Raw genomic sequence first — 14,782 nt, forward strand, 5'->3', positions numbered from 1 at the left:
TACTTGTGAGTCTCTCTCGTTGCTTTAAGATCAGGGAAAAACGAGTGGACGGCTTATTTTATTTCCAATACATCAATAATAATATGTCTGCCGTTGTGAGGATTCTGTAACAGTTGTTGTGCAATTATAGGATGTTTTGCAATAGTAAGCAATAATAAAATGATTATTTTTGACACTACTATAAGAAGAAGAGGAAACTTGTTTCTTTTAATGCATCGACCACAGCAATTTGGGTTTCCTCACAAGCTGCTTCTTTTAAAGAGTTTACTAGGGAATTCCGGTAAGCCTTAAAATGATTATTTTTCGCATTGTTACAGTTTTTATATGATCCCAGCTTGACTAGTTCTGTATTCATTCACTTCTAAGTAATTTACAGTTAAACCTTTATGATGACAATCTGTAGTGTCCCTCGTAGAACATAGTTGTTCTGATAAATTAAGGTTGAAATAATTGATTCAATTCTGCCATGTTATGCATGTAAACTTTCTTGTAGTGATTATATCGTGGTCATTCAGTTTTTTATCTGAGTGTGTGCAGTCTACATATGATGTTTTTTGTTTTCTGAGGGACTGCATTTGAGTAGAGTCTTCTAGTTCAGCTATTTTGCACATTAGCATGGTCTTCTATGCTTATCTCATAGACATACTACCCTACTTAGATTGGGATCAATTTTAGTGTACGCTGCTGTTGGTGATACTGGTATTAGGTGTCTGGAATGTTTGTCTGATCCCTCTGTGTGATAAGTTTACGCAAGATGAACGTACATCTAGTCTTTCCATGACAGCATAGCATACGTTTTAAATTGAGCATTTCATTCTTCACTTTGAAACGGTGGATTTGGCGCATGATATTTATGAAGCTGTTATACTATTTGGGCCTTTTATACTGCTGTGTATATTTCATGCTGGTGTTAATCTTCTTCTTCCCCTGTCACAACAGATGTATAAGGTATAGGTATTCATTGTTTTAAGTGTGAAGCGTGAACTGATGATGAAGTGAGACTGAGAAAGGCCGTTCCATCTTCTTAAACCCTATCAAACATATTAGCTAAAGCTTATACAATGGAGGAAAAACGACATTTTTAGGAGTGTTGATATTTGTGTGAACTGCTGGTGCCCTTGGCATGATACGGGAAGAAAAAAGAGAGGGCTCTTGAGAATTTAGGAAAAGCTGATGGATTGGAATTTGGACATATTTGTGGGTGGCATCTGGTTTTTTGGTTCCTTAAAAGAAATTTAGGGTATAGCCAGCTTGTGACCAATGGTTATCCACAACAGTGATTGGACATGGCATCTGGTGAATTCCTCTTCCTCCTATTCGTGTGGAATTAAATTAAATATCAGCCATTAAATGAAATTGATGGCTGAGATTTAATATCATTAAATAAATCTCTTAAACTAGGGCTAGGGTTCTCTCTTACTTCATCCCTCCCAAAATTAGTTCTCCACCAGCAAAGTGACGCAACCGGCGAGTACAAACATCAGAGTGCCATTGATTTTGTTCTGAAGTTTTGTCCAACTGTATTAGATCGTCATTTGTTCGATGAAGGGCTTGTTTGTGAATCAGATCTGGGCAGCTAGACTTTGCTTTGCTTTACCGCATCGACTACTTAACTTCTTTACCAGATTACCTTTTGTGGGAATCGAATCGGATGACGGTGGTAACTCTAGGCCATGTGGAGCCAGATTCCCTTCCCTTTTATTCTAGTTCAATTAGTAACAGTGGTAGCTCTAGGCTTGTTTTTTGAAATTTAAAACTCAAATCTGGCCCATATTAATACATTTCCAACTTCGGCTTCAAATTAGAAAACCTAATTCTAATGGAATTGTTGTCCTTGTAAAAAAACCTTGATTGGCCCAAAAGGAATTCACAAAAATGCTCATGTGAAGTTTCAAAACTGGTGTCAGGGAGTGGGATGACCAGGCCTGGCCTGGCTGGGCCTGGGTTCTGTTTGTCCTCCTTGTCACATTCCTTGGCAAGTCAATCATGTTGCATCTTAAAAAATACATTTACTATAAAAAGGAACATTTTTTCTTGGTTTAATTCCATTAACAAGCAAGTGGGTATTGGTATTTCTGGACCACTAAACGACTAAAGTAAAGGCGTTACTTGTATAACAGTGTTGGTGGTGACAACTGATATGGGCCCAAAGTGTTTGATAAAATTCCTCAGAGAGAAGCCACGGTCCACCCACTTCCTTAAAACTCCTTCAAAGTCCAACCATAACCTTTAAATTATTTTTCACTCATATGGAATTAGTTTAGGGTTGTGTGCTTTGTTCTGATTGATAATTTATCCCTCATTCTTCAATAATCAATACCATTCTTTAATTGCAGGGAGATAAATGGAACTTCTCTTAAGGAAACCAGATGGAAGAGAATCTATGGCGACTGTGACATGACTTGTAGGCTATAGATTTTGACAGAGTCAGATAGAGTAGTGACAAATAGTAGATGGTGGGGTAAAAAGAGTTTCAGTAGGTCCAGCAGAAGCAGCAGAGTAGTAGCATTGGAAGTAACCAAAGATGCATTCATATTTAGGAGTCTCTCTCACCAATTAAGAGGAGCAGCAGTAAATAGTAAATAGTAATTGCATAAAAGGCCAGGAGAGAGAGGAATATCTAAAGAAGAAAACAGTATGAAGCTGCCAACAGCTCTTGTTGTTGTCATTCTGATCTCTCATAAATCATAATCCACTTTCTTCTGTATTGGCTCCTCTCATTGGCTATTTGGCTCCTTTTGTGATCTACCCTTGGATTTTGTTTGGACCTTTTGTTTTCTTTCTCACGTGAATGCCATTACTGCCATCTCACATTTACTTTTTTTTCCCTCTGGGCTGGGCCTAAGAATTGAATTTTGAACCTACTTGGGCAAGTATAGGTTGCCCAACTTGGTTTATTTGTTGAATGGAAGTTTAGTTACTAAACAAGCCTGTTTAGGTTAATGAAACCCATAAGGCCATAATCAAATTCCCTAAACACTTTAAGAATGAATTGCCATTCTAATAAGATTCAACAAAACCAAAAAAATACTTAGAATAATGAATTAAATTTAAATGCTCTTACACAAGTGATGTGTTCTTTCATGCAATTCATGTGTTGAGAAGAAGTGAAGAACTGATGAAGAAGAGTATTAACCTATTAGGTACTATGATTGATTGCCAGTAATTACTAGACTCTACTTTAAGGATTAGAACTGCCTGTTTCATGAACATAATCATTAATTAGAAATTGAGAACCCACAAGATTATTAGGCTTGTTCATCTAGGTAAAGCCCATTTTGCATTAATGGTATGTGTTGTACCAACAACTTGGATGATAATCTAGTGGGTGAATCTTATTAGGACAAAACAGTATAGATTTTGGAAGTTTTGAGTTTGATTTTCATTGAGAGTAATACCCTTGTGGTCACATGATGAATATTTGTCCAATTTATCATGTCATCAAGTGAGAAACTTTTGTATACTTATATCTGATGTCTAAAAGACAAGTTTGATTTTAAAAAAAGCATGTGTTGTACCTCTTGAAATCTGTTGGTCTACAATAAGGCTTCATGAAGCATCCACGGTTTAGTTTCTGTCTCTTTAATGTGTTTTCTGTGGTGGGTTTTAATAGCTATCACTGAATCTATCATGTTCTCAAGGTGGAATTCTTCACTGTACCTCACTAACTAAACCATGTTTATGATGTATTTTCTTAATATTTGAAAAAAAATGTATATGTACACAAAAACATCTCGACATCCTTTGTTTCTAGTACTTAAAATACATATCCACTTGTGTTGTGCAAAGAGTTTCTATACATAGACAGTTTTCAGTGTATTTTGTCTTTCCTTCTCTGCTCCTGTTCTTTCACTTTCTCTCTTTACTCTTTTTCTTGCTTGTGAGGTCCACATCTCTGACCAAATTTAAACCTACAAATTCAATGGCTGGACAACACATTGTTCTATCCAATTCTTTGTGTGTGGTGTGTCCCCATTTGGCACTTACCCCTCATAAATCTATGTAGATAATTGTATTCTACTTCAATTACAAACTAAGCACTTGACAATGTCAGATTACTTTGTTTTACAAAAACTTTAGCAGGGATTGCCTAATAGTCAATGAAGATACTTGACTCCAGCTTTCATTGTATGAGCTTGTTTTTTAAATGCTGATTTTGTATTTTCTTATGTGGGTATTAGAAAGAAACAGAGCAATAATACTTTGGTTTACATAGTACCATTAATGGACTTAAACCCAATATACATGTAGACACAGGAGTTCCTGATTGTGCTCATAATTGCTGTAAAATTATCAAAGAGTAGGACTAAGCCTTGACCCTAATAACTTCTCTAATGGTTATTGTGGAGGTAGGTAGACAAAAAATGGGCCATGGAGCCTATTTGAGGTTAGAATTTATCAAAAGGAGACAAACAAGTTAAAAGAAAAGAGGTAGCAGTCACTTGTGTGGCTGTTGCCAACTCTTACCTTTCATGCAAACAAAAATGGCCTAATCACTGGAAAAAGTTTGGTGAAAATGAAAGTGAATTTGATAGGGGATGCAGACAGAGAGAGAACCCACTCTCTGCACTAATTCATTGCAAAAGAAAGCTTAGTGGTCTGGTCTTCTGCTACTAGTGCTCCTGATGGATTGACTCATCATTACCATATAATAAAAAAGAATCATATATTATAGTACTTCAACATTTTTCCCTCCAAAGTTTGGTCTTTACCATCAAGGTCCAAAACCAAATCATTCACATTTGAATATCTGTCTCCATGAACACAACTTTCATGCACTTCTCCATGCAACATTCCATTCCTTCCCTCCCCCACTCATTGTTAAAGGAACCTCATCAAATGACATTCCGAGGAAAATCCTAGAAAATGATGTTACTTCAGTTCCCTACTTCCCTACCATTTTCAGGAAAAAAAAAAAGAAGCATAATGTGCTAAAGGAGAATTTGACTAGTTAGGGGGAAAAATGAACAGAATTTCATGAAATAAACCAGATTTCTTCGCTTCTTTTTATTTATTTATTTTGAAGTTTGAGTATAACCCAGTTGAGCATATTAGTGGCAACCAAGGAATCTGGTTTCTATCAATATAATATGGTTGGAGAGTGGTCTTTCTCACATTTCTTCAGGGCATGTAAGTGGAATATAGAGCTATCCTTAGAAAATGTTATTTAAAGAATGTCATGAGATACCAAAATTCATAAAACTACATTTTCCATGAGACTGTTTTTTATGAGGGCCCTCTTTCTCATCATTCTTGGAATATGTTAAGTTTTATAGTATCTTTGTATGAGAGACCCACTTGCCTTTTTTTTTTTGCCTGGAAGCAGGTGTTGACTAAACACTCCAGTGTTTAGCAGGAAAAAGCTAATGGAGTTTCTGTTTTTTGCCATTTCTGCTAAACAAAAGCAGCATATATATTACTCCAAGCTTAACTTTTGTGTGGATTTTGTATCAACACATTAGTCTTTGGCAACAGCTAAGGAATTGTTCAGAACTAGACTATACTAATGGTGTAATTTACTGGTACAATTTTAATATTCTATAAAGAAATCCAGGAAAAAAAATGACATTCTTTGATATTCTTTAGAGGTTGTTGAACATTATGAAGTTTTCCATCCAAAATTCGTTTTATATTTGTCTGAAATAGGCAATGACCAAGGCCAGTTTGGCTGCATGCATTGCAGGCTGTTACAAGCTTAAAAATTTTTGAATAATAAATGGGCCCTGTAAATATAACAAACAGGTGGTGGCAATAACATCATTTATTGCTTCTGGGTTGTTTTGTTTCTGTGAGATTTTTCATCTTTCTATTGAAACGCTTGTAAGAATTCTTGTCAGGATAGATATTTGTTTCCAGACTCACAATAGCACCACAGGTGATGACAGTCACTCACAGCCAAGCTTATGGTGTCAAAAATGAATAAAGCACAGATTGAACAGAGATGTCACATCAGATGACCCCACACAAAGCAACCTTTGGTCATCCCAATCAACGGTGAGTGATGGGCTGTGACCATTTTGTGATTACAGTGGAAGTATGGGACACTAGGATTTTGTTTTGTCCTATTGAGTGTTGTGGGGTGTTTTTGAATCAAAGAAGAAGCTTGTGAACCAAATTGGTGCAGTATTTAAGTTGGGGAAAACCATTAGATTTGAAATTGGATACCGTTTAGTTGCAGGGTTTTGCACAGAAGCTGTACTGACTGAAGTGATGGATGGTGCAAATGTCTTGCCCGTCAAATCTATCTAAGGCCCGTCTCTGTGACTGTGAAATACAAAATTACAAATAGTAAACCTGTTTTGGTCATCTGGGTCTGCCTCAATCTACTAGCTATTAGATATTCAGCTGACTCCGTTGTCATTAAAGAGACAATCAGAGAGAGAGAGAGAGAGAGAGAGAGAGAGAGAGAGAGGTGTTTATCTGAGTAATCAGGAGGAGCTTACAGCACTTGAGAAAGTGAAAGGTTGGGCTTTTAGCTTTGGAATTGGGTTTTGGTGTTATATTTGATCTGGGTTTCTTGTAGGGTTTAAGGGGTGTTTGTTTAAAGAACCAAGAGATAAGTTGAGAGAGAGAGAGAGAGGGATTAAAGCAAAAGAAAGACGTGGTCTTTCTCATATACACAGATCCCTATGGAGATGGAATGCAGGGGTGCTCCCCAACACTTGCTTCTTGAAATTCATTCTTTTTGTTGAGTTTAAAGAGACCAGTTTTGTTGTCTTTTGAGAGAGAAGGAAGTAGAGAAAGAGAGAGAATGTTAGGAGTTCCAAGTGATTGCGAGTGCATAGATAGTAGAGTCTCTTAGAAAATTATCTTGCAATGAGTTCTTCTGCTACATAACAAAAGGCCAACCTCGGAGCAGCACAAGATTTTGGTATGATTAGTTTATTTGCTTGTCAATGATTGACTAGTCTTGCAGCAGGTGATAGAGATATACTGTTAAACTACAATAAAGAAAAGGTAGAGATGAAGTCCACAAATGATAACAATGAAAGCAATAACAATAACTGGTTGGGGTTCTCTCTTTCACCTCACATGAAAATGGAGGTTGCTTCAGACCCTCAGCATCACCACCATCACTACCATCATCAGTCCCATTCTCCTACTGCTGTCTCTGATGCTGTTACTACAAGCTTTTACTTGTCAAGTTCTCAACTCAGCAACCCTGGAATCTGCTTTGGAGTTGGAGAAAACGGTGGGTTTCACTCTTCCTTGTCTGTTATGCCACTGAAGTCTGATGGGTCTCTCTGCATCATGGAAGCTCTCACTAGATCACAGAATGAAGGTGCATAAGCCTTCCTTGTCCTTGTATTTTGTTATCTTCTTTGAAATACTAGTTTAAAGTGTGTGATTTTGTTTCATTGTCTTTTGTACTGGTAGATATTGAGTCACCAAAACTAGAGGACTTTCTAGGAAGCCATGAGAGGGAAACAATGGCTTTAAGCTTGGACAGTATGTATTATCACCAAAATCCAGAGCCTGAAACAAACAGGCAACATTCAATGGGTTTTCTTCAGGACCCATTCAGGCAGCAAAGCCAGTTCTCCATTCAACAACACGCATACTATGCTGCAATGCAATGCCCAGCCATGTACCAGGCTCCATTAGAGCAAGAACCCAAAGTCACCCAACTTACAGAATGTGAATCACAGATTCCTCAAATGGGAGATGAAGGTGTGCCTTGTTTCAGAAACTGGGTTACTAGGCAGTATCAGACCCACAATGCACTGGAGCCACAAATGAATGATAGCATTGTTGATGATGGTGGTGCCTCTGGGTCCGTTAGTGCAATGGGTTGTGGGGATTTGCAATCCCTAACCTTGTCTATGAGCCCTGGTTCACAGTCCAGCTGTGTTACAGCTCCCAGACAGATCTCACCTACTGGTGGTGAATGTGTGGCCATAGAAACAAAGAAGAGAGCTTCTGGTAACGCGGGTCAAAAGCAGCCTGTTCATAGGAAGTCTATTGACACATTTGGGCAGAGAACATCACAGTATAGAGGTGTTACAAGGTTGGTTTTTTCACACCATGGAATCTTAGTATATTCTTCCTTTAAATAGCCTTATTTTATTTTTTGTAAATTTTGCTCAAGCAGGCATAGGTGGACTGGTAGATATGAAGCACATTTGTGGGATAATAGTTGCAAGAAGGAAGGCCAGACTAGGAAAGGAAGGCAAGGTTAGTCAAGCAAACAACTATGTGTTTCTACAGTATATATGTATGGAAGTATTCATTTTTTACTCTAAATCCTTGGTCCCTCCATCTTCATTTTTTGGACTCGTGCTTTCTTGTCGTCTTCATGCATCTTGTGGATGCTAATTTGATCGAATGGTGCATTTTCAGTGTATCTTGGTGGGTATGACATAGAGGAGAAAGCTGCAAGAGCCTATGATCTTGCTGCCCTTAAGTACTGGGGACCTTCAACACACATTAATTTTCCGGTCCGAGTTAATTCCCCTTAGTCCTTTGTACATTAACATGTGAATGATCTTATGTAGTTTCTGAAAGGCCATTGTTTTGCATCTATTTTTCAGTTGGAAAATTACAGGCTAGAACTTGAAGAAATGAAGAACATGACCCGCCAAGAATATGTCGTTCATCTGCGAAGGTATGATTATGGCTACCATCCTGTAACTAGTTCCCAAACATGACTCGTTATCGCTTATCATGGAGAATTAACATTTCTTTCCTTTGTTTTGCAGGAAAAGCAGTGGGTTCTCAAGGGGGGCTTCCATGTACAGAGGAGTAACAAGGTATTTAGTATTTACTTACACAAATTTTCAAATCTATGAAAAATGTTCACTGTAAACAATTACAGTCTTTGTTTTAGGCTTTTTGGGATTTTACTTTTCTTGCTTTACCATCTTGCATAGACACCACCAGCATGGTAGATGGCAAGCCAGGATTGGCAGGGTTGCTGGAAACAAAGACCTTTATCTTGGGACTTTCAGTAAGTTCTTGCCTTAGATTTTATTCCACCAACAGTTTTGTTTTCTGTTCTTTGTATTTTCCATTTCATATTCAAATTCTAGTGGGTCTGACATAAAGAACTCATTTTATGACCACTTTGGTTGCATGTCTCCATTAAAGACTAGAGATTGCTTTTATAAGGCTGATGATGGCCTACTAATACTGTACAACATTCCCATTTCCTCAGTAGCAAAATAAAAAACTTTTTTAAGGCTGTTTCTCCAGTGAGGATGCTAAAGAGAAACAAAAAGTATCTGCTATCTTTAAAGAAAACTTGTCTTTTCTTGCTTGGTTACATGTACCTTGGTAGTTTTCTTGATGTTATTGCCAATTCTAAAAATATCAGGCACTCAAGAGGAAGCAGCGGAAGCATATGACATCGCTGCTATCAAATTTCGCGGGGTTAATGCAGTGACAAACTTTGACAGTACTAGATATGATGTTGAGAGGATTATAGCCAGCAATACTCTCTTAGCCGGAGAGCATGCGAGGAGGAACAAAGAGATTGAAACAAGCAATGAGGCCATTGATTATACCTCATCAGTTGCACAAAACAATACTGAATCTATTCAAGTTGAGAACAACAATGGTGTAACTGGTTCAGACTGGAAGATGGGCTTGTATCATTCTCCACAGCAGGAAACAGATGGCGATATGGGATCACTTGAGCTTAACTCGATCAACAATGGGAATTCTCAGCATTCCTCATTCTCAATGACTCTTCTGGACCCTACTGGCATAAATTCTGCTAACCATACTCATCAGTCAATAGTGGATGAATCAACCAAGATAGGGACTCAATTCTCAAACGCCTCATCACTGGTCACCAGTTTGGGCAGTTCCAGAGAAGCTAGCCCTGACAAGGCTTGTCCCAGCACACTGCATTTTGCTAAACCTCCATTGGCATCAAAGTTTATCAGCAACCAGGCAGCTGGTGTTAATCCTTGGTTTTCATCGCCAACTCAGTTAAGGCATGCTGCTGCAGTCTCCATGGCTCACTTACCTGTTTTTGCTGCTTGGAATGACACCTAGGAGAAAATAAGAAGGATAAAAAAAAAAACCTTATCTTGTGACCATGTGGACGTTTTGCATGCATGAAAATGAAAAAGGAAGGGAATTGTACTGTTAGGCCAAAAGAAAAAAAAAGGGTTATGAATTTGATTATTATGTTTTGTGCTGTAACCCAAGTGCATGAAAACTTTTTCTTTCAACTTTTGGCTCTTATTGGAATCAAGATTATGCAAAAGTGGAGGGAGAATGGTATTTAGATGGCCTATCTAATGATTAAATTCTGTGAAATGATGTTAAACCCTTTTCCATTATTGAATCTGCTTTTCTTCCCATTATACTTTTTTCCTTCAATGTCCTGCAAAGAACAATAATTCATAAACCCCCAAATATCTCAGTGTTCATCAAATCTGCATAAACAACATCATTGCATCAGATCAAAGGAAGCAGACATTCCTACTCCATTCATAAAAGTAGTGAAGACTGAGATTCTTTAGAAACATAAAAGTTTGCATCTTTAGTTTTGAATTGAGATGGTCATAATTAATTAGGAGTCTGTCTGTTTATGCTCTTTGGTGTAAAAAAATCTTTAGCTTTTGAAAAAAAAAACCCAGATTAATCAAAGATTTGGGATTAAAAAGTGACTAAATGTCCTGGTCTGGGCACTAAAAAGTAAAAAAGATGCGATGATCAATCAGTAGAATAATTAGATTTAAGTTAACTGAGTAGGTGAGGTGATCACTCGTGTGTAGGGAGAGGGAGATTGTTCTTCACACGTGTAAACTCCATTACAATCTTGACCAATGTGGGATTTGCATGATGAAAGGACAAGGAGGAATCGGTGCAAAAGAATAGCTGGAAATTAATATTAGACCACCTAAAAGCAGTGTTTTATCTCTCAACACTGCTATGTTTTGTCATGAAGTTAACAAGTCAAAAATAGACACCAATGTCCAAAATCACTGACAATGTATAACATCCACCGAAAACACTTTCTTTTGAAGAAGATTAAAGACAAAAATGGAGCTTGATTGGACTCTAAAAAACACAAACACTCCAACTACCATACATATAACGAAGAAAAGGAAGGCCACACAGTATTATTAGTATTGAATATTGATGGATGGTCAAAAAAGTTTACATAAATAATTAAACATTTCTTATTTTTTAACAAAAAGAAAAGGGTCTCTTTGGGTTTAGTCAACAAGTATGATTATATGTTCCTTTGTTTGTTTGTTTGTTGTTGATGTTGTTGATGTAATCTGTCTATTAGCAAAACAAATTGCTACAATTTAATTGGGATTTAATCAAATTTGAATTTTTGGTGGAAATGGTGGTTCACTTTTAAAGATGACTACAATTCAAAAGCTATATATTCCTGATATCATATGAGTTCATGTGAATGATTATGGGAGGTAAGAGCCAAAACCCAGGGAGAGACCATACGAAATATGCCATTCCGATTCAGATGTTCGTATATTGTGCTGTCTGATTCTTGCATGTCCGGCTGAATGGAGACTGTTCCTCCCACGGAGACCTCTTATTACCTTTTGACTTTTCTTCTTCTTCTAACATGTCACACAAAAGACAAAACCCCTTCTGGTTCTGAGTCTAATTGTCCTGTCTGATAGTGCAAGTGTTGGGAAGAAGAGATGCTGACGGGACAGGATTATTAAGCGTCCGTACAGTCGCAGTAAATGCCCAGTGCTGCTACGCTCAGTTTCCCTTGAAAATGGAGACCTGTTCGTCTGTCAATATCTATTTCGAATCTAAACTCGTATCTTACTATCTTTGCATAAGTTGGGCTTTCAGTCAACAAGACAAGGGTCCACTAATTGCTTGTGGAGTGATGGGCCGGGCTTGTATTTCTCTCCCAGCCCAAACACAGAAAACAATGAAAGAGAACTTATTGGGCCACATAAAGCAATTACCTACTTACCTGGGGCCCCTAGGCCTGTGCATGCTTTCAACATCTTGGGGACTCTAACTGACTGGCTCGGTTTCTGTGCGTTCTTTGGGCTATAACTTGTTTTTGGTAAGGAGTGTAGTAGTAGTGTACAGACTCGGGTATGTTTTTAAGCCCAAAATTAAAAATGTGAAATAACTCTTATTGGGCCACACATAGCGAGATAGTTCTTTACGCAAAGCCTTGGCCCATGAAAGATTGTAACATCTACTAGGGCCTATAACAACGTGATGGGCCAAATTTGTTCTGTGAGGCCCAATAAATCAAGTCCAGGTCCAAAAGAAAATTCCCCCCGTAGTCCGTGCTTTCTGGTTGTATGGATTTAAATCAGATAGGATTGCGTATCATCATAGTTGCCTACTTGGACTACGAAGACAAGCACAAGCCTGACAGACTCTCAAAGAAGACCAGTAATAGACTACCCTTTATGGGATTGGGGAGAGCGATCTTTCTGTCTGTCTGGTCATTCTTTGTTTTCTCGAGACAGATATTGCTATGATTCTAGTTTCTGATACAGTGATATAATCAAGAAAACTTCCCTTCAATTGGAAGTATGTATAATGTATTGTTTGAAATTTGAATATTGAATCAAGAAACAGTGGAATACTCAATTTACCTAAGCAGAGCAGACCACATCATCATACTTGGACACCCTTTTATCCTTCCCTATGAAATATGAGTGTGCATGGACTATGATTTTGTTGCAGGCATGTAGAATGAATGTATCTCTAGCTTTTTACACGTATTTTAAGAGTGCACCGACTTTGATCTGGATCCTCGGATTGTTTAGTAATCACTCATACTGAAGCAAAGTCAATTGAGAGTCAGATAATAAGTTCAACAAGCTGTGATGTTTTGGTGTCCATTGAAATTCTCGAACCAAACACACCAACAATATTGTCAAAACTCTTTTGAGTTTGATTGTTCACTATGGATACATCGGGCTTGCAAATCTTCGTTCTTCATGGGCGGTCTTACAACAATACTTACACCCAAAAAAAGGTGGTGCTGAAGAGAGGGGAATTGACTTTACTTATAATCCACCCGACTGAATTATGTCAGAGACCGATATGAGATTATAGTCTCTACTGTGTGACTATCAAGCACCTGAGTAGTTTCAGTTTCTGCACAAATAACATAATTAAGTACAACATTCACGGGTTGTGACAAACTTCCTCTGCTTCTGAAGCAGCTTTTTAGGCACACAGAGAGACTAGGCTCTGTTTTCTTCTACCTTAAATTGCTAATATGGGAAACATGTGGTCTGGATAATATGTTGGTGCCTGAACGATTAGAACTTGGTGTTTCTTACACAAATTGCCATAATTTGATATTTTCTATTGAATGTCGTACTCCATAGAATCTTGACAGTACTTCTTTAAGTGGAAACATCAATGTCTTGGAATGATTGTCTCGGAGAGCCGTCATGGGTTCGATGGGGAATTTCATAGAACAGATGGAGTGCAATCATTTCCTCTCCAGTTTCCTTAGCAGAAACCTTTGAACTTTACTTTTAAAGTAACTGGACTTATGATTACTTCTCTTCTGCGCATGCTCCTTCAATTAGCCTCATTGGACAACATGGGTTTTGCTTTGATTCTTTGTATGTGTCTCTTAGAATTATGTTTACTAATCATGAACTCTTACAGGGTTTAATCTTTGATGAGTTGTAGTGTCTCTGACAACTTCCAACTACCCATTACTCCATTAGTATAATACATTAACCATGTTGGGTTGTGGTAACTTTTGATAAAGAAGAGGAAGGAAAAGTGTAAAACTTGATGGGCTGTGAAGTTAAGTAACTAAAGCAGAGACCAGGTGATATATATTAAGAAGCAAAAAAAAAACCTCTTTTAAGGTATGAATTTCATGATTGCTAATTAGAGAAGGACCACAAACCACATCTTTGGAGCGGCTGGTCCGGTCCTACCGAAAGGTCCACGCGTGATGGTGGGTTGCTTTTGGTTAAGGGAAGAATGTTCTTGATGATGTGTATGTGGTCTAAGTGATATGAACACATGCAACCAGCCACTCCGGATCTAAATAAGTCCATAGTTGGTGGGTCTTCGATCATATTTAATTTCATGTTGTGTGTCCTATTGAAAATACCATGAATTATTGATCAAATCTTGAACCAAGTTGGCTCAAATGGTTTTCAAGTAATAAAGGGATTCCTCGCGAACCCGTACTTGACAATAAAACCACGAGGTGTTCGGTAGGATTTGCAAAGCCGGCCAAACCTCTCCCAATAAGTATTTTTTGACCCCCTCAAGATGATGTGTTCGGAGGTGTTCATTAAGCGCTCACAAAATTACAATATTGTTTATGATTTTAGTGAAACACTTGAGTCATCACTTATATCAAGGGTATAATAATGTGTTAGTGCGTAGTGTACAATAATATAGAAACTACAATGAAATTACAATGGAAAGAGTAAACTATAGTAGATTGAGGCACAATTCTGTTTAAGGAGATTGAGCCCTCTGCAATTCTTATTGTCTTCAAAATTGATGCAACGACATTCTCTTGGCTCGACTCATTTATGTCGTGTTGGGTTATCACTTAATAAGGATGAACACCTTCTTGAGTTGTTGCGGTGGATTTGGATATGAATTCAATCCATGGATGCAAAGAGGTGAAGAGACTCATCTCATGTATTTCACGAGTTAGAGACTAATAAATTTAAATTTTAAACATCTCCCTACCCACTACTCTCCAAAACAAGGATTCATACTAGTCATGAACTCAACTCCTCCCAACCCATCTGCCTAAGAAGGGTCCAAATCTCCCATAGCTATCAAGATTTGATTTTTAACAAACAAACTCAATTCAATTTCTCAA

General features: G+C 37.7%; 1 protein-coding gene across 1 annotated transcript; it reads left to right on the forward strand.

Moving 5' to 3' along the window:
* The first annotated feature begins 6,081 nt into the window (after positions 1-6,081).
* LOC120009902 (AP2-like ethylene-responsive transcription factor CRL5) lies at positions 6,082-10,276 on the forward strand. Its single transcript, XM_038860631.1, has 8 exons — positions 6,082-7,282; positions 7,378-8,008; positions 8,093-8,175; positions 8,341-8,438; positions 8,532-8,605; positions 8,700-8,750; positions 8,871-8,947; positions 9,314-10,276. The coding sequence occupies exons 1-8, from the start codon at positions 6,964-6,966 to the stop codon at positions 9,997-9,999; spliced, it is 2,019 nt and encodes a 672-aa protein (XP_038716559.1). The 5' UTR covers positions 6,082-6,963; the 3' UTR covers positions 10,000-10,276.
* Positions 10,277-14,782: the final 4,506 nt, after the last annotated feature.

The sequence above is a fragment of the Tripterygium wilfordii genome, chromosome 11 (assembly GCF_013401445.1).
Source record: "Tripterygium wilfordii isolate XIE 37 chromosome 11, ASM1340144v1, whole genome shotgun sequence".
In the NCBI taxonomy this organism is placed as follows: domain Eukaryota; kingdom Viridiplantae; phylum Streptophyta; class Magnoliopsida; order Celastrales; family Celastraceae; genus Tripterygium; species Tripterygium wilfordii.

Excerpts from the sequence above, each read along its gene's own strand:
- LOC120009902 (XM_038860631.1), top strand. The coding sequence starts at position 6,964 with ATGAAGTCCACAAATGATAACAATGAAAGCAATAACAATAACTGGTTG. Across the intron at positions 7,283-7,377 it reads CACTAGATCACAGAATGAAG|ATATTGAGTCACCAAAACTA; the intron begins GTGCATAAGCCT and ends TTGTACTGGTAG. Across the intron at positions 8,606-8,699 it reads TATGTCGTTCATCTGCGAAG|GAAAAGCAGTGGGTTCTCAA; the intron begins GTATGATTATGG and ends TTTGTTTTGCAG.